At 39.4% G+C, this 19,599-nt stretch overlaps 1 protein-coding gene and 1 long non-coding RNA gene across 51 annotated transcripts in view; one reads left to right on the forward strand and one right to left on the reverse strand.

Moving 5' to 3' along the window:
* Nucleotides 1–16,784, reverse strand: part of LARP1B (La ribonucleoprotein 1B) — a 138,610-nt gene extending 121,826 nt beyond the window's left edge. For 26 of the 50 annotated variants that reach the window (XR_011537174.1, XR_011537181.1, XR_011537178.1 and 23 more), the window contains exons 1-5: nucleotides 15,614–16,445; nucleotides 7,214–7,272; nucleotides 6,764–6,823; nucleotides 4,630–4,804; nucleotides 1,199–1,339 (exon numbers count right to left, since the gene is read on the reverse strand). Coding sequence is in view for 33 of the 50 variants with exons in the window: in XM_070609092.1 (XP_070465193.1) it covers nucleotides 1,199–1,339; nucleotides 4,630–4,804; nucleotides 6,764–6,823; nucleotides 7,214–7,272; nucleotides 15,614–16,118 (940 nt within the window). In the remaining 17 variants the exon portion in view is untranslated. Of the gene's footprint in view, nucleotides 1–1,198; nucleotides 1,340–4,629; nucleotides 4,805–6,763; nucleotides 6,824–7,213; nucleotides 7,273–15,613 lie in introns of all 50 variants that reach the window. The other 24 variants (XR_011537176.1, XR_011537175.1, XR_011537188.1 and 21 more) reach the window with 4 other exon arrangements.
* Nucleotides 16,785–16,824: 40 nt separating this feature from the next.
* LOC139081817 (uncharacterized) overlaps nucleotides 16,825–19,599 on the forward strand; it is a 28,958-nt gene continuing 26,183 nt past the window's right edge. The window contains exon 1 of the long non-coding RNA XR_011537199.1: nucleotides 16,825–17,024. This is a non-coding gene — a long non-coding RNA (uncharacterized lncRNA). The remainder of the gene's footprint in view (nucleotides 17,025–19,599) is intronic.

Genomic DNA, 19,599 nt, shown 5'->3' on the forward strand with positions numbered 1-19,599 from the left:
AAATATCTGTGAACAGATGAAAGGATAAAGGGGTGTATACATTCAAAAGAAAACCATTCTGCAATAAAGAGGTAGAAACTACCGATACATGGAATAATATTGATGAGTCTGAAAAACATTACAATGAGCAAAAGGAGAGATGGGTACATAATGTATACTGTATGAAATTCTAGAAAAGGCAAATCTAACCTGACAGAAAGTAGACTGGTGGTTGAGGGAAGTAATAGTAACGTGAGTGTATTTTAATATATGTAATTTATAGCTCAGTAAAGTTGACTTTTTAAAAAGGACCCAGAAACCACCCAGAAGAGATTTCCACTAGCCAAATCTGGGACAATCTGAGTGTCAAATTAAATAATCATAGTAACAAATTATCACTCACTGAAAAAATAAGCCTTAAGTCCATACTGATAATAATGGGAAGTTGTTCCTTATAGTGGAATGCCAACTAATATAGAAGGAATGATGCAGTAAGAAAAATCAGCATTTGCAACCATTATGGCAGTAATTCCATCAGGCAAGAATCATCAATGAAAACTAAAGCTCATGTGAAAAGTCTGATGAGAAACTGGGTATTTCCACAGTCTCAAAGTATCCCCCTACAAATTACATATTAATTACTAGGGAGAAAAGAGTATTTTTACAATAAAGAAACCTGGGTACATCATCTTAACCAAGTGCTCAAAGTTAATATCACCAATAATAACATAAACCAAGATCATGTGCATTTCCACGTGATATAGTGAGAAGAAGACCATTTAACTTTTGTAGTATTCATGCCAAAAATTCATAACCCAAATGTAATCATGAGGAAACATTAGGAAAACCTAAAGTGAGAGATATCTAGCACATAACTGTCCTAAGGTCTTCAGAAAAAATCAATGTCATGAAAGACAAAAGCAGAAGAACTGTTCCAGACTAACGGAGACTAAAGAGAAAAGACAACTAAAAGTAATGTGTGATCCCAGATTAGATCCTGGAAAGGAGGGAGGAAAAACTGTAAAGTACATTATTGGGAAAATCTGCCTGTGAACAGTCACACTGTATTATTATTCTTATGATATACACTCTGAAGATATTTAGGGTTAAAGGGGCACAATGTCTATAGCTTATTCTCAAAGAGTTTATACTATACATGGTTATTAAAATAATAAGCCTTAAGTTTTTTTAGTCATTTTCCTCTTAGAATGTAACTTACTTCGTGTATCATTTCTCCTATTGTTATGTGATGATTTATTTACTTCAAGTTGACATCTTGAGTTGTTCCGGGATCCTGGTCTTTCTTGACTGTCTGGTCTTACATCATCTAAGTGGAGTGGTACCCACCTGTGCTTATTAGCTTGAAGAAAACAAAATCATTTAATGACAATGCACAATTTTCATTAAAGCACTGCAATTCTGAAAGGAATCTAAATTTTAATTAAATACTTAATTTGTCTTTTAAAAGATTATTTGTGGAGTACCGAAATAATTTTCTTCTTCTCACATAGCTCCTTAATAAACTTGTTTGCACAAACAGTATTTTGAAAAGTCAACTGAAAAGCCAGTGATTGAGTATCATTGGAATTCTTTTGCTTTTAAATGAAATGCTCACTCTTCTGTTTAATTCTGATGGTTAAGCTATTTGAAAAGAGTACATGTACACACTATTCCTGTCTAATACTTGCTTCTTAGGCTTTAGAATGATGTATATCTGATAAGACATTATAATGTACACAGTGGAAAGTCTGACTAGTGATTCAAAACACTTTTAGTTTCAAATCACTGTCTAAAATAATGACTTATCCAGCATTACTACTAATGAAAGAGGTTTCTCAAAATTAAGTTTAAGTATAAAATTTGTCTAATTGCAATTAAAAGTCTTTTCCCAGCTACTATGCATTTTCTAATTTCTTTTTTCTTTTTTTTTAAGATTGGCACCTGAGCTAACAACTGTGGCCAATCTTCTTTTTTTTTTTTTTTTCCTGCTTTATCTCCCCAAATCCCCCCTGGTACACAGTTGTGTATCTTAGCTGCAGGTCCTTCTAGTTGTGGCATGTGGGACGCCACCTCAACGTGGCCTGACGAGCGATGCCATGTCCGTGCCCAGGATCCGAACCCTGGGCCCCTGCAGCAGAGCACGCGAACTTAACCACTTGGCCACGGGGCCAGCCCTGCATTTTCTAACTTCTTTTTCTAACTTCTTAAGAGAGAGATACAAGCAATGTAACTTTTCTTGTTGACTAAATGGTAGTGATTGTTACATTGTAGCAAAATTCTGAAGATTACCTATTCATAGATTCCATAGTTAAAGTTTCAAAATGTTCAGTCTTATGCCCAATTTATAGTTTCAACTAAAACAAAAGATCTATGGCCAAAGGAAAAACTACTAAGGTAATTAAGGGATAGGGAATATTAGTGTGCAACTTCAGTACTGATTTCATACAAATCCTGCACACTACGGACAGATGAGGAAGACAGAATACAAAAAGATCTAAAAACGCTTTAGGGGCCAGCCCCATGGCCGAGTGGTTAAGTTCGAGTGCTCCGCCTCAGCGGCCCGGGGTTTCACCAGTTCTAATTCTGGGCTCAGACACAGCACCGCTCATCAGGCCATGCTGAGGCGACATCCCACATGCCACAACTAGAAGAACCCACAACTAAAAATACACAACTATGTACTGGGGGGCTTTGGGAGAAGAAGGAAAAATAAAATCTTAAATAAACAAATAAATAAAAATGCTTTAAAGTCTATAGTATAAATTCCATCAATGTGATTCTTGGGCATAAACAAGCCCTTCTTTTTAAGATAAAAATGTGTGTTCTAAGGAGAGTCAATTCATGACTTGATTATATGAATTACCCTAACTATAAACACTGGGATTTTAGTGTTGGCTGATCAGTTTTAATTGAGGCAACTAACATGAAGACAAATCTTAGAGGAGGATGACAGGTCTGTCAGCTATGAATTCTAGACAGTCAAAAAGACCCTTCATGTATCTAATTAGCATGAAAAAGGTAAGTGATAAAGTGTTTAGGAAATGGGGAAATTGTTTTCTAACACGGTTGTCCTGTTGCCACCACTTTTGAGCAGTTAGCCTTGGCTCATTGTATCAAGTGAGCCTAACGTTTACCCTGCAGATAAGGATTACATATTCACCAAAAAAAAATTTTGGTAAGGGCTCAATATATGGCAGATTGTTAGTGACATTATTAAAGAAGTTGGCTAGCAACTACTGCATCATCATGAAATGTCTCCTCCATATTTGCTTTTACAAAGCAGTTAAATCATAATCTGTCCCTTAGACAGATGAAAAGTTTCAAAAAGAATATGGAAAGGGATGTGAAGATAATTTTTTTTTCTTCAAAGTATAATTTAATGGGAGAATGCTACAAGGAAAAAAATGTTGAAAAAAATTGTTCTCACTTTTCTCTTAGAAAAATATTCTCAGGGGGCAGCCTGAGGGGCCTAGTGGTTTTAAGTTCAGCATGCTCTGCTTCAGTTCCCAGGCGTGGACCTACACTGCTCTGTTAGCAGAGCAGCAATGCTGTGCTGGCGGCCCACATACTAAAAACAGAGGATGACTGGCATGGATGTTAGCTCAAGGTGAATCTTTCTCAGCAAAAAAAAAAAAAAAATTCTCAGAACTCCCTGAAAAATAGGGCATTGTTCCAATGCAGATTTAAAAAACAGTAATTATCATACAACCTTCCAAGAATATATCTACACTCATCTCTATAAGTGGTACTTCATTCCATTCCTACATAAACTACAAGTCACAAATGCAAAAATGAAAGCCCAATAGTTCAGAAATGTTACAAAAGCAACTTAGTTACCATTGCAGATGGTATCCAGAGGAAATCCAAAATACTTATTGGTGACTACTAGGAATCAATTGATTAAATATGATCTTCATTACTACAACTTTCTTCCAAAAATTAAAATCAAAAAGAAGATATAGATAAACTAACCTCTTTCATTGATTACTTGACTGAGCCTCATCCTCACTGAAATTTTCACCAGGACCATCTAATTTACAAGAGCCAAGACATGGAAACAATCTAAGTGTCCAGTGATAGATGAATGGATAAAGAAAATGTGGTATTGATACAATGAAAGATTATTCAGACATGAGAAAGAAGAAGGAAATTCTGCCATTTGCAACAACCTTGAGGGCATTAGGCTAAGTGAAAGAAGTCAGAAGCCAGACAGAGAAAGACAAACACTGTATGATCTCACTTATATGTGGAATCTGAAAAAGCTGAACTCATAGAAACAGAACAGACCGGTGGTTGCCAGAAGCAGGGGGTGGGGGATGGGGAAAATGAGTGAAAGTGCTCAAAAGGTACAAACTTCCAGTTATAAGATAAATTAGTTCTGGGGATGTAATGTACAGCATGGTGGCCATAATTAACCATACTGTATTGTATAATTGAAAGTTGCTGAGAGTAGATCTTAATAGTTCTCATGATAAGGAAAAAAACTATGAATGTGCAGTGATTGATGTTAACTAAACATTGCGGTAATCATTTTGTAATATATACATACATCAAATCATTGTGTTGTATACCTTACACTAAAAGAATGTTACATCTCAATTATATCTCAATAAAACTGGGGAAAAAACAAAAAATTATAGATGAACTAACCTCTCTTTCGTTGATTACTTGACTGAGCCTCATCCTCGCTGACATTTTCTCCAGGACCATCTAATTTTGTTTCCCGGCTTTCTTTGCTCTCACTGTTACTTCTCTTTTCGACCTTGTCTTCTCTTTCTTTCCTATTTTGTGGCTTCTTATTTCCTTGGCTGAGGACACTCTGACACTGCAAAGTTTTTGAAATAATTTTCACAAACATTTTCACTAACATATCCAAAATTTTGTGATACTACACCTTACCTAAATACTGTAAACCAAATGACTACTTTTATCAAAAATAAAAACTACTTTCAAAAGGCACTGTCAACAGAAAAGTCAAGCCACAGACTGGGAGAAAATGTTTGCTAAGTATTTGTAAAGGACTTGTATCCAAAATATATAATGAACTCTCAAAATGCAGTTAACAAGAAAAGAACCCAACTCAATTTTTTAAAAATGGGCTAGAGTTGAATAGACACTTCATCAAAAAGACATACTTACAGCAAACGTATACAAAAATGTGCTTGGCATCATTAGTCAGAGAAATGCAAATTAAAACTACAATGCAATACCACTACACACCTACTAGAATGACTAAAACTAAAAGACTGACCACATAGAGTACTAGTGAGGATACGGAATAATTGGAATTTTCATATGCTGCTAGCGGGAATGAAAAGTTTAGTAGTTTCTCAAAAAGCTAAATGAGGAGCCAGCCCCGTGGCCAAGTGGTTAAGCTTGCATGCTCTGCTTCGGCAGCCCAGGGTTTCGCCAGTTCGGCTCCTGGGCACAGACCTAGCACTGTTTGTCAGGCCATGCTGAGGCGGCATACCACATAGGAGAACTAGAAGGACCTAAAACTAGAATATACAATTATGTACTGGGGGCCTTTGGGGAGAAGGAAAAAAAAAAAAGGAAGACTGGCAACAGATATTAGCACAGGTGCTTTAAAAAAAAAAAAATAGCTACACGAATAGCTACCATATGACCCAGCTACTCTACTCCTACTTACCCAAGAAAAATGAAAGCATATAACCATGCAAAACTTTGCACACAAAATATATATAGCAGCTTTATTTGTAACAGCCAAAAATCAGAATCAACGCCAATGTCCATCATAGGTGAATGGACAAACAACATACATCCAGTCAATGGTATATTACTCAGCAATAAGGAATGCGCTACTGATACACATGAAAAAATCTCAAAATAATTAAGCTGAGTGAAAGCCAGAAAAAACAAAACAAACCACAAACGGTATGACTCCACTTATATAAAATTGCAGAAAATACAAATTAACTATAAGTGACAGAAAGCCTATCAGTGGTTGCCTAGGATTATGTGGGGAATGTGACAGGGAAAATTACAAAGGCGTGTGAGGAAAGTTTTGGCGTAATGGTTAAGTTCATTATCTTGACTGTGGTGATGGATTCACAGGTTTATATAGGTCAAAACTTATCAAATTGTACACTTTATACACATGCAATTTATTACATGTCATTTATATACCAATTAAGTTGTTTAAATTAATATATATTAGCTACACCTGCACACCAATAATACTGCACAAATTAAAAATAGCAAAGTGTACAGTGCCAAAAGAAAATACATACCCAGATAACATATGCTACACTCCTCTAAAAAGCCCCTTGACAGACTCTCAGAACCATCTTTTAGAGCTTCTTTCACAGTTAAAATTAAATTAAAAATCCATTAATTGAACACTTCTTGATATGATATATATGCATACATATGTATGAGTACATAGTTAGCACTTCAACACATATTGAAGGATTATAAATCAAAGAAAACATATATAGCATTAATTCTGAAACACAAAATGGGCTTCAATTAGACATATTATATTAAAAATTAATCTATTTGTAGGCATTACATGAAGATGACAGCATGGTATCCACTCCTTCCAAAAGTAAAATTTCTGCTTGAGAATACAACTAGATGAAGGCAGTGTGATGAATGAAATCAGGTATCCAAAAAATGGATAAAACTATAAAGAGGGTAGTTGTTGAGTTTTTAGCACCTCTTTATTAACGTAATTCTCTAAATCTGGAGTATAATAAATTCTGCATGTTTAAATGAGAATACTTTCCCTTTATTAAAAAAAAAGCCTTAAAACAATACTTACTCCAGTGTTCACTAATTCACTTGGTGTTGGCCAATTTGCCATATCGCTGAAATCACTAGCCTAAGAAGTAATAAATAAGTGTTATGTTTGCAAATTAGAAATTTTATACAGAAAAAATATTTTCTAAACATGAAAGCAACTTTACAAATCACCTACATTCAATAAAAGGCAGGCACTTGCCAAATTAACCCAAAAGCTCCTCAAACAAGAGAATACTGAAATAAGGATGCTTTGGTCTTATGATCCAACTTCTAGTACGATTTAATGATATTGACTAAATTGATATACACAGAGACATATGGGAATTTGAATAAAGACTACAATTATCTAGTATATTAACTTTAAACTAACATCAATGATACAACTAGAAGAAAAATACACAATAATCTAAGAAGAGTTCCTAACAATTTTCAAAATCAATATAATTGACTATTTTGTGTAAAGACATACCTTGTTGGATTTCTTTGTCTTGAGTTTTCCTGCTTTTATAATTTTGGGGGAACTGAGCTCTAAAAAAAATACACAGAATTGTTTTACAACCACTTCATTAAATATATTTAACCAAATAACTAGTATACTAATGCCAGTAAATCAGTGTAGTTGTCATTCCCAACAAAATTCAAAGTTGTGAAATTCAAATTCCTAACAAGAAATCAACTACATTTCAAATATAGATTCAAATCAGTCTCCAGAGTTCAAATCAAGAAGTGGGAAATATTAACAGTTTAGTTTCACCAAAGTGAGAGACCAATCCTTTCACTAACAGAATACAACATGAAAAATTGGCAATATAACATATTTTAATACAGTAAAGTTAGTAACTCAATTCCCAACAGGATACATTTTTCTATACAACTAATACATTTACATTCATCAAAGAGCATCCAGAAAATAAGTCAGAAGACTTCAAACTATTTGTCCTTGAAAACAAAGTTTGGCAACCATATTAGGTTGTACCTAGATTCAAGCCATAAAAAATACAACAGGTCTCTGTAAAAGTTTGTCTGAGGCTAACATGGTATCACCACTTGTCCCTATCTTGTCAACACAGTGGTTGGCAATAAAAAATACACATATATATACTGTCTCCAAATGAAGCTTTACCCTGTCTTTTAGTTTGGTTCATTACCTAGCAAAATGACATGCCATCTAGCTAAACATGCCCTAAAGTAAATATTAAGAAGTAGAATCAATTTGGGATCTGCATTCATAGAAAATACAATAATTCACCAAAACATGAATCCCATAAATCATGGCAATAATCAATTCATATAATAAAATAAAGCAATCTTTGAGTTAAAACCCAGAAGCAGATTTAAATAAGATACAGAATACTTATCAAAGGAGGAGGGATGAGTGTTGAAGACATCAGCAGAGATGGGCATACAGGGATCTTGAATATTGTAGTAAATCTATTTCTAAAGCAGAATAGCAAGTACACAGGTATTTGTTTTATTCTTCTTTACACTTTAGGTACACACAATATATGTGTATGTGTAAATGTGCATAAGGATAAAATATTTCATGAGGAAAAATTACATGAAGTAGAAAAAAATATGGGCAAATAGGACCAAAAATAAGAGGGTAGGAAAAAACCTAATTTAATAAAGAACAATATTTTCCTGAACACTATCTAGAATTTGACTGAAGGATGTTCTGTAAATACTATGTATATTTTATGAAAGTTACATAGTATAGAACATCTGAGGGACTTTTCCTTCAACAAAGTGTTAAACATGTCCCAAAATAGCTAAGACAAATAAATTAAGTGCCTGGTAGTTACAAAATACAGCCTTATACAAACTATTTGATGTAATGGAAAGTAATAAGGGATAGGCCACACATACAAGTTTTATTTAGCTTTATTAAAAATCAATTAGACATTAATATCACAAAATTAAGGTCAGAAATTAAAGATAAAATTATTCTGACCCCATAAAAGTAAAAACAAACTTTTTAACTTCAATACTAAATAATACCATTAAGTTATTAACAAACTGGAGAAAAAAAATATTTGAACATGACAGAAAGTTAATAATCTTTTCATTGATTTGAAAACCAATATAGTCCCATACTCTACCCAGACACTGAATATAACCTCTAGCTAAAAGTGAGTAAAGAAGTTGGGGAGGAAGGAGTCTTGAACTTTATTTCTTCACATGTTTAAAAATAAAAAGAAAAGAGATTTTGATTTTAGTCAATTAGTTTGGACTCAAAAATTTTGGATTTTTATTTAAATTTTAATCTCTCAACTTTAATTCCTCCTCAGGAAATATAATAGAAAAAGTTTACTTTTAACTCTGTGGCATCTATAATATTGACATTTTATTAATGGAGTATCTTTATGTACACACTGTAATTAGAATGTTTATTTTATCAACACTATAATTTAATCTCATCAGAGAGTGTTTGATAAAATGTGTTGGCCAACGTGGTTGGATACTCTGGGATAGGAAAGAATGACTTCCTAACACTGGCTACTACATGGCCCTTTGAGTTATTTTACTTTTCCAAGAGGAAGACTTTCCCAGAACATTCTTGTTCCCAAGTCCCAATTTCCTCCCATGGAAACAATAAGTTTCCTGACGAATGAGTGTAGGAAAAGAATTGAACTTGCACAGCCAGGACCTTTTCCCCTTTTTCTTTGGGAGCTAATTGTCCACAGAAGCAAGCTTTCTCGTCTGCTCCTTCATGCTGCCAACTTCACACTGGCAGACTCCTCAACCCCAACAGAAGTACAAGGGGGACCTGCTGGTGCACAACGCCAACTGTGTGGATACGTTTCGTCTGATTCCCAGTTCAACATAAGGAAGTCCTTTGTGTTGCTCACTTAGACCACCTCATCAATCCAGCCTTTTTTGTTTAAAAGAAGGATACTGAGCTTTAAAAAAACAAATCTGGGTAGAGATGAACAGATGATTCAAAAAGGAACTACAAACGGCCAAACATGAAATGGCACTCAATTGCACTAATAAAAAAATGTAAACTAAAACAACAAAACATTTGTCACCTATCATATTGAGAAAAAAAGAGAATGCCAATTATTGGCCAGCCTACCAAAAAACGGACATTTCTCTCATGCTACTGTTAAGAATGTGAAGTAGCAAAATCTTTCAAGGGTAATCTGTCACTTCAAATGTATATACCTTTAAGTCAAGCAATTCCACTTCTGGGAAATTATCTGGGAATCAAGACAAGGTACAAATATGTCTGTTTAAGATGTTCACTACAGCTTTGCTGATAACTATAATTAAATTACCTCTATATTCATTAATATGGGATAGTTACATTACAGTACATCTATACAAAAGAAGGTAAAACTTTTAGAAATAAGATAAATCTGTATGTATTGACATGGAAAGGAGTCTACCAGGTTTTAAATATACTTTTATATATACATATAGAGAACAAGTAAAACAAGCCTAAGAAAGGACATTTTTCATTTCCACGTTTCAACTTAAATGGAGGAAACTGCTTTGCATATCATTAGAGAAAACGTAAGATTGAAAAAGCAAGCCAACCTAAAAAATTATTAAAAAATTAATTTAAAAATGTTTTCTAAACAGATGAAACCTAAGAAACAAATTTAAGCTACTAATGGCTCCAAGTATACATAAATATACATGAACAAATACACACACCCATTTTTCAAACATCACTGGTGAGATACTATATCAGTACAACTTTTTTGAGTAATATTCCAATATCTTTAAAATGTTATTTAACCCTGGAAATCTAGAAGAAAATAATTCTAAATAAATATATAGATATTTAATAAGGTACCTTATTAAAAAAAATAGATAAGGAAAAGAATTCATTTGAATAGCCTGAATACTGAAAACAAAAACTGCAACATAACAGGTGACTTTACTCACTTTAATTTTCAAGACCATAGTCTTTAGCAAAGTTCTAATTAAGAAAATGTACTGACAGGACCGGTCCTGTGGCTGAGTGGTTAAGTTCACATGCTCTGCGTCAGCGGCTCAGGGTTTCAGGGGTTCAGACTCTGGGCTGGACATAGCACTGCTCATCAAGCCATGCTGAGGCAGTGTCCCACAAGCCACAACTAGAAGGACCCACAACTAAAAAGAAGATGCACTAACAGATATCAATATTTCACAAGACTTTATTATACTAAAGGGAGACATATAGTAATGGAGAAATTTTGCTACAGTACAAGAGTGTATTAAAAAAAACTACTTAGGGGCCAGCCAGTAGCACAGCAGTTAAGTGCACACATTCCACTTCTCGGCGGCCCAGGGTTGGCCAGTTCGGATACCGGGTGCGGACACAGCACCGCTTGGCACGCCATGCTGTGGTAGGCGTCCCACATATAAAGTAGAGGAAAACGGGCATGGATGTTAGCTCAGGGCCAGCCTCCCTCAGCAAAAAGAGGAGGATTGGCAGTAGTTAGCTCAGGGCTAACCTTCCTCAAAAAAATTAAAAAATTTAAAAAATTTAAAAACTACTTAATTCTCATACTCTAAAAGTGAGAGTATCAATTTGTACAGTCACTTTAGAGAGCAACTTGTCAACTAACAAACTGTGATCTAACAATGCCATTCTCATCATCTATCCTAGAGAAAGTCAGATATGTATACAAAAAGTATATATAAAAATGTTGTTTGAAACAACAAGGATGTTGAGCAGTAGGTAAATGGCTAAATCAACTATATCAGTTATATTTACAGACCACTTCTCAGCAAATTTTTGAAGGAGTTTAGATTAAAAAGAATCAATCTCGGGGCCGGCCCTGTGGCCGAGTGGTTAGGTTTGCACGCTCCGCTGCAGGCGGCCCAGTGTTTCGTTGGTTCGAATCCTGGGCGCAGACATGGCACCGCTCATCGAGTCACGCAAGGTGGTGTCCCATATGCCACAACTAGAAGGACCCACAACTAAGAATATACAGCTATGTACCGGGGGGCTTTGGGGAGAAAAAGGAAAAAAATAAAATCTTTAAAAAAAAAAAAAAAGAATCAACCTCATCACAAGAAAAAAATACTTTGTAACTATGTATGGGGACAGATGTTAATTAGACTTATTGTGGTGATCCTTTCAAAATATATACAAATATCAAACCACTATATTTTACACCTGTAACTAACATAATGTTATATGTCAATTATACCACAATAAAAAATTTTTAAAACCTCACTAATTGTAAACAGGAAAAATAAAAGGATCAACTAACACTTTAAATGAAAAATGGAGAATGATATTATTTCTAAACACATATACAAAACACTATTTCGAAGTAGCTGCATAGAAAGGTCTGAAAGAGGGGGCCGGCCCAGTGGCGCAGCGGTTAAGTTCGCACCTTCTGCTTCAGCAGTCCAGGGTTCGCAGCTTTGGATCCCGGGTGCGGACATGGCACCGCTTGGCACGCCATGCTGTGGTAGGCGTCCCACATATAAAGTGGAGGAAGATGGTCATGGATGTTAGCTCAGGGCCAGGGTTCCTCAGCAAAAAAGAGGAGGACTGGCAGTAGTTAGCTCAGGGCTAATCTTCCTCAAAAAAAAAAAGAAAGGTCTGAAAGAATATTCCAAGTAAACTGGTAACATGATTATCTCTTTTGTGAAAGGGGCATCAAAAGTTCTGTTTTTACAAGAAGAGTGTATTTATGTATCATTTATATAGCTTACTAAAATGTTATTAGAATAGTAACAGTAAGCTTATTTGAGGTTTCTGGGAAGCAAACACTGGGAGAAAAGAGGGCTGATGAGGATAAGAGAAGACTAAGGATGAAAAAAGATGGAATAATCAATATTTTTACAGACTATGTTTTCATGAGTAAAAGAATTAAAATTATTTTAGAAAGCTGATTTTTAACATGCAAAATATAACCAAGGCTACAGGTTATTAATAAATACCATACTGGGGGCTAGCCCAGTGGTGGAGTGGTTCAGTTCACGCGCTCTGCTTCGGCGGCCCAGGGTTTCGCTGGTTCAGATCCTGGGCGCGGACATGGCATCACTTATCAGGCCACTGTGAGGCTGCGTCCCACATGCCACAACTAGAAGAACCCACAACTAAAATATACAACTATGCACTGGTGGGATTTGGGGAGAAAAAGCAGGGGGAAAAAAAGATTGGCAACAGTTGTTAGCTCAGATGCCAATCTTTAAAAAATAAAAATAAAAATAAAATAAATACCATGTTGTGATTTTAATTAAAGGCCTCCAAAATAAATAAAACTACTGTTAAAAATGTTAGGATGGATTGGGAGACAAGTCTTTCTGGTCTCCTGACTGAATGTAAGACTGCAGTGACACTACTCTAGGCCTCTTGGGTGGGCCAGGCTTTGGCTGAAAGAAGGCTTATCTGGATTGCCAGAAACAGCTATACACAGGCCGGCACCATCCCCAACGTGGAAGAAAGCATCTCACAAGGGGTGAAAAAGCAAGAATGTTTCACTTGCAGGTGAGTTAGAACTGCAGGTTCTAACAGAGAAAACTCATGATTACCGGTCCCAAAATACTCCCCTACACTTCCTATAATGTTTCTCTCTCTGATAATAAACTTCCCGGCAAAATGTGGTGAATGGAATCCTTATACTTCATTAAGAGAGTGACATTAAATCCAGGTTTTCCCGGGACAGACATGGTGTAAGTCTGTTATTTCAGCATAATTTATATCCTCCTCTTTTCCTCTCAAGAGTATCTCAGTTTGCAGGCTAAATTATACAGGCCCCCTACTAATAGATTATTGTGCTAACTTAACACTCCCTAGTTTGCACCTACTCTGGACCCTAAAGGTCCTCTGCTCCTATTTCATTATTCTTGAAGTGGCAAATTTGCTTAGGAAAATAGGAAGCCAAAGCACCCAGCTTATAGATGGCACTGTGGTAGTAAGAACAGGAAGAGGTGAATACATCCACTTCATTCATTTACAAGGCCCAAAACCCTTGCCAGAAATCAACTAGCTAGTTAGTAACAATATCTAGAGTAGAACCCAAGCTTCTCATAATCTTTCATCTAAGTTACCTCAACTATTCAACTACAAATAGAAGTTGTGGTAGAAGAGTGTAGAGTCAGTATTAGGGAGAGACTATAAAGTCACTACGCTACTCTAAGTCTGAAGAACTGTACTCCTGTGAGCACAGAATGGATTCCAAGAACAGAAAGAGTTGCCTACAGAGAGATATCAGCAAAACTGAAATTCCCATGAACCACATCATACATCAAGCATCAGCTTGTTCTTAATCTCCAACAAAGACCAAAATCCCCAATGAAGGCACCTGTAGTTTAATTATATTAAGCTGTTAAACATTTTTCACAAGGTCATTTCCAATTAAAATTCCTGAGCCTGACTTTAAAAGTTTTTAAAACGTATCAAACTGATTTTACACTCAACCAAGACCTCAGGGTTTTTGGGTAGTTCACTGAATACAATATATAATTGTGTTTAAGTCTAAAAGTAGTGAGGTGAGACAGCCATTAAGATTCACTGCGGCTGTCTTTCTCTTTGCTAAACTTTATGGAGATTTTGCTTTAAGACTTTCCTTCTCTTCAGTTACTGTATACTGTATTCTGTATTATATATATTATATTATATAATAATATTATAATATATAAATAATTATATTATATAATAATATATTATATTATATAATTATATCTATATTATATACTGTATTCTGTATACTGTATACTGTATTCAGTTTACTAATAGTAGTAAACAAATAGACCTTTGCAGCTAGGAGAGAACGATGGCAATATTAAATTTAGAGCAAATGTTTAAGTAGCTTTTTCTGCAAATGTCAAAATTTATTATGAATAATAAGTATTGTAGCATAAAAGCTAAAGATATCAGTTTTAACACTAATCTCACTCTATTGGAGTTCCTCTGAAGAAATGTTAATATACCCACAATACAATGTAACGATCAACTTACATTCATACCACATCCTTCATTTCATTTGATCGTCACAACCCTGTAAACATGCTCAAATTTTCCCTTTCCCACTATTAACCTTTTTTAAGAAAAAGTCAAGCTTTGCAAATAAACAGCTGTAAATTTCTATATAAAAAGTTCAATTGGCTACAAATTAATTTAGAAAGCAAAACTAGAAGACACTGCTTTTTGCCTTCGTTTTATTTAGTATTTCCACTTAAAAAAACAAAAAACCTACAGTTACTACAACCAAAATAAAACACGAAGGGCCACACTGCATTGGTCAGCAATCAAGTGCAGGGGCATAATCTAATCTCCTCTAAACGGAAGGAAGCCTAACCAAAAGTTAGAAAACTACCATTTACCCAAGGTGCCAGCCACTGTCATGACAACTATTCCATTTCAATTATTTTCCACCACAACCATAACTCAAAGCATTTTAGCAGCAACCACAGTATAGACTCTCATTTTTAACACAACTACTTGGCAGTGTTTTGAAAATACTGAGATTTTCAGCTTATCGATTATTTCACAATAAAAAAAAAAAATCACAATCGCGCTTCCACTTGCAAATCAATCCCCTTGTTCCGACTTGCTTCACCCTTTCCAAAAGGCCCACAAAAACTTTTCTATAGGATGAACGGCAGGATCCACCTAAAGTTAGCTTTCCCAAGTCACTAACACGTGGGGGCAATCCAATCGAGGCCGGCCCGGCGGGCCGCCAAGCTACGCACCCCCTCAGGTCAAGGAGAGCCGAGGTCCCACCTCTTCCTGCCGCTCCCTTCCCAAATGTCCATTTATGTAAATAGGCAGAATGAATGACACCTTGGAACGAAATACCTCGGACTGACAGCGAAAGGAGGCTCGCCCCTCCCCCAGCCCCGAGCCAGCCTCGGCCGCCACGCGAGTCGCCCCGGCACACACCCTCCCAGTGCCCACCGCAGGGGAGCCACCGACCTGCCTCCAGGGTTTCCAGTGGGGGCGGCGGCGGCCCCGTCCCGGCGGGGGACAGGTGCTGGGGAGGCTTTTTGGTCCAGGGATTCTCCTTAGGCGGGGGCGGCGGCGGCCGCCGCAGCTTTTCCTCAGGACCGGCCGCCGCCTCCTTCTCCCGGGCGTCTTTAATCGTCGGGTCCCGCGACAGCGGTGGCGGCGGCTCTCCGCCGAAGGGGCCCCCCGGCCCGCGGGTCTTGTGCGCCAGGTGCACCGCCAGGGGCCTCACGGGCACGGCCGCCTGGGGCACGCTGTGTCCCAGTACCGGCACCGGCGACGGCTCTCCCCGCGCCCCCGCGCTGGTGGCGGACGCGGCCCTCTCCTCCCTCGCCGCCTCCTTGCCCTCCCGTTCGGGCGGGGGCAGCTGCTCCGCCTGCCGGCTCGCCGCGGCCGACAGCGACTCCCTCTCGGCAGCCGCCGCGGACAGCTCCCCCCGAGAGTGAGCGGCGGGCACCGGGGCGCGAGCAGACATCGTCTCCTTGCCGCAGCTGCCCCAGCCGGGGAGAGCCCGGGGCCGGGGAGCCCGGCTGCCGGCCTCTCCGCCGGGGTACCGACTGGCTCCGGCCCGGGGCAGAGGACCCGAGAGCCCGACCGCCGTCGTCGCCGCCGCCGCCACCGCCGCCCGCGTCGGCCGAGGCCGTGCAGCGCCCGGCGTGCCGCCCCTCCCCGCGTCGAACGGAGCGCTAACCGCCCGCCGGCCCAGCCCGCCCGAGCAGCGCACGCTCCGAGCCGGCCAACACGCGCCGGGCGCCGCAGCCGGGAGCCGCGAGCCCTCACCTGGCGCGGGCGGCGGCGGACGCGCAGCGAGCCGGCGCCGGAGGACCTCTAGCGGAGTAGGGGAGGCGCGCGCCCCGACAGCCGGTAACTGCTCGCGGGGGCGTGGAGGGGGCGGTCCGAGAGGACGGGCGGGGGCGGGGCCTCCCGGATGAGCGTGACGTGGCTACTCACCGGCTCGTGCGCTCGCCAGGCCGCCGCCCGCGGTGCTTGACTGACGAGCCTGCCTGGGTGCCGCCCCGCCTAAGGGCCGGCCCCGCCCCAGCGGCCAGCCGACCCGGAGGAGGGCGAACGGGGCGAGTCCCCGGCTGCCGGCCCGGGGTGGGGTGGGGCGCGCCCCGGCCTCTGTGACTCGCGGCGGGCGAGGGGCGGGGCAGGTCACGCACGTGGCGCGGGCGCTCGCTGGGCCCCACGCCCTGCGGCGGGGCGGGGTCGTCTCGGCCGCCGACCCTGGGCGCGTCCAGAACGGGCCGGGGTCTCGGAGCGGGCTGCTTTGAATCTTCCGTCTGTCACGTCACCCCGGGAAAAAGTTTCCACCTGGCGCTTTGGGGCACCGCGGTCACCTGTAATCTTAGCCGCGTCCAAAATGAAAACGGTGTAATCTGTAGGTAACTATTTCTGAAACCTTTGCCCTGATGCTCGGTTTAGTGCCCTTCCCCGCCCCGGTTCCCACCCACGAGCTGAAATATTTTTAAAGTGCTCTTGACTAAAACAAACAGTTCATATTTTGCCAACTTTTTAAAAATTATTACCTGTTCCTTTAATTTGTAGAGAGAACACTTGTTTACAAATTAACCATGTTCCAAATATTTTTTTCTGAGATGGATGTATGTTAAAAAGGTACGAATGTTTTGATTTTAAAAATCTGATAAGAGCTTTCTACTTGGCACTCCGATTCAATGAGGGATTATAGTGGTTCCATGTGCGTGTATTCATGAGTTAATAATGTTGTGTTCCGGTGCATGGTCGCTCAGAATCGGGTCGGCCTGGTGAGATTTTTTTTGGCTGAGGGAGCTCCCCCTCTAAATATCTGTATCTGCCATTTGTATGGACTTGACAGCAGTTTCTCCTGGCTTCCTTTAGGGTACCAAACTCTGCAGAAAATTTGTGCAGGACTCCCCTCGCATGAATCTTGTTTAACACATTCAACTCGAGATTAATATTTTTATTTAGTCAGAAGTTAAGTTTTGTCACGTCAGCTCCTGCTCCATGAATGAGTGATGTTCACAGTGTCCTGTCCTCAACAGCCCTACTCAGCTTCTGTACACCTGTGCTTGTGGCTTCTGTTATGCAGTCAGTCCATCTCAGGTTTGGTCTTCCTCTTTTCCTGCTGCCTTCTACTTTTCCCAGCATGATTGTCTTTTCCAAGGATCCTGCCTTCTCATGATGTGCCCAAAGCAGGACAGCCTCAATTTTATCAGTTTTTCCAGCGATAGTTCAGGCTTAATTTCCTCTAAGACCCACTTGTTTGTCTTTCTGGGTATCCATAGAGCTCTTCTCTAACAGCATATTTCGGTCAAATGAATCCATTTCTTTCCGGTCAGCCTTCTTCACTGTCCAGCTTTCTCACCTGTACATAGTAATGGAGAATACAAGAGTGTGGATAATCTTGGCCTTATTCTCTAATGACGCTTCCTTACACTTAATGATCTTTCCCGGTTCTTTCATTGCTGCCCTTCCAAGTCTCAGTCTTCTCTTGATTTCTTGGCTGCAGTCTCCATTTAAGTTGATGACCAAGGGGCCGGCCAGCTGGCGCAGCGGTTAAGTGCTCACGTTCCGCTTCGGTGGCCCGGGGTTCAGGGGTTCGGATCCCAGGTGTGAACATGGGACCACTTGGCAAGCCATGCTGTGGTAGGCATCCCACATATAAAGCAGAGGAAGATGGGCACGGATGTTAGCTCAGGGCCAGTCTTGGCAGCAGTTAGCTCAGGGCTAATCTTCCTTAAGTAGGTAAAGAAATAAATAGATGACCGAACCAAGGTAAACAAATCTTTAAACGCTTTCAATATCTTCATTGTCTACGTTAAAGTTGTCTAGTTCTTCTGTAGTGGTGATATTTGTTTTCTTGATGTTCAAATGCATTCCTATTTTGGCACTTTCTTCTTTTTCTTTCATCAGAAGTCCTTTCAAGTCATTGCTGCTTTCTGCCAGTAAGATGGTATCATCTGTATATCTTAGATTGTTGATGTTTCTTCCACCAATTTTCTCTCCTCCTTCATCTGAGTCTAGGCCAGTTTTTCATGACACGTTCTGTGTACAGATTAAACAGATGAGATAAAATTCACCCTTGTCTGACCCTTTGCCTATAGGAAGCCATTCTATCTCTTCATATTCGGTCCTGACAGTGGCTTCTTGTCCACAAAACAGGTTATGCATGAGGACAGTCAAGTGCTGAGGCGTGCCCATTTCTTTCAGAGCAGCCCACAGCTTTTCATGATCCACGCAAACACTTGACTTTAGTAGTAGTGGCATAAATTCTTTGTTTTCCTAAGATGAATAAATTTTTCATACCTTACAACAGTTGTAAACAATATTTTCCATATGATTAATTTCCAATTTACTTGACTCTAAGCAACTTCCCAAACCTATTTCCAATTAGATAGGGATTGTACTTCCACCTGTATTCCCAGAAAAGCTCCATTTTTACTAGCTCCGTTATTGGTAAAGCTTTGTGTTTTTAACTACCAACTAGCTGCTCTTCCTGTTAGAATCAGCCTTTTGGAGTCCTGCCAGGTAATGGTTGACTCTCTTACAAAAGACAAATTCGCACTCGGTATGACTCAGGGAGCACATTGTCTTTTACCATCTGTTTAAATAGTTGTGGATTAAAGACTGATTCATTTGAGAAAAAGCTTGTGTGGAATGGTTCTCCGAAGTTAGATTCGTATGAGCTACCTAACCATGGTTGGTGGTTTTGTTGTTGCTGTTTTTTTTTTTCTTTTAAAGTGAAAAATCGTAAAGGTGCTTTAATGAAACACAGGAGGACTTTCTTGGAAATAGGTTGTACTTGAAGGGAGAGAAGAACTGGAGGTGTTACCGAAACCAAAGTGGGTACGTCTCCTGACAAGTTAAGTAAGACTCTCCACCAGAAGTAGTTGTCTCACAAAGTAAAGTATAGTTGCAGCAAATCGGAGACCGTGCAGAATCATTTCCAAAGTCATGGCGTCCCCAGCCAAAGG

The sequence above is a fragment of the Equus przewalskii genome, chromosome 2 (assembly GCF_037783145.1).
Source record: "Equus przewalskii isolate Varuska chromosome 2, EquPr2, whole genome shotgun sequence".
In the NCBI taxonomy this organism is placed as follows: domain Eukaryota; kingdom Metazoa; phylum Chordata; class Mammalia; order Perissodactyla; family Equidae; genus Equus; species Equus przewalskii.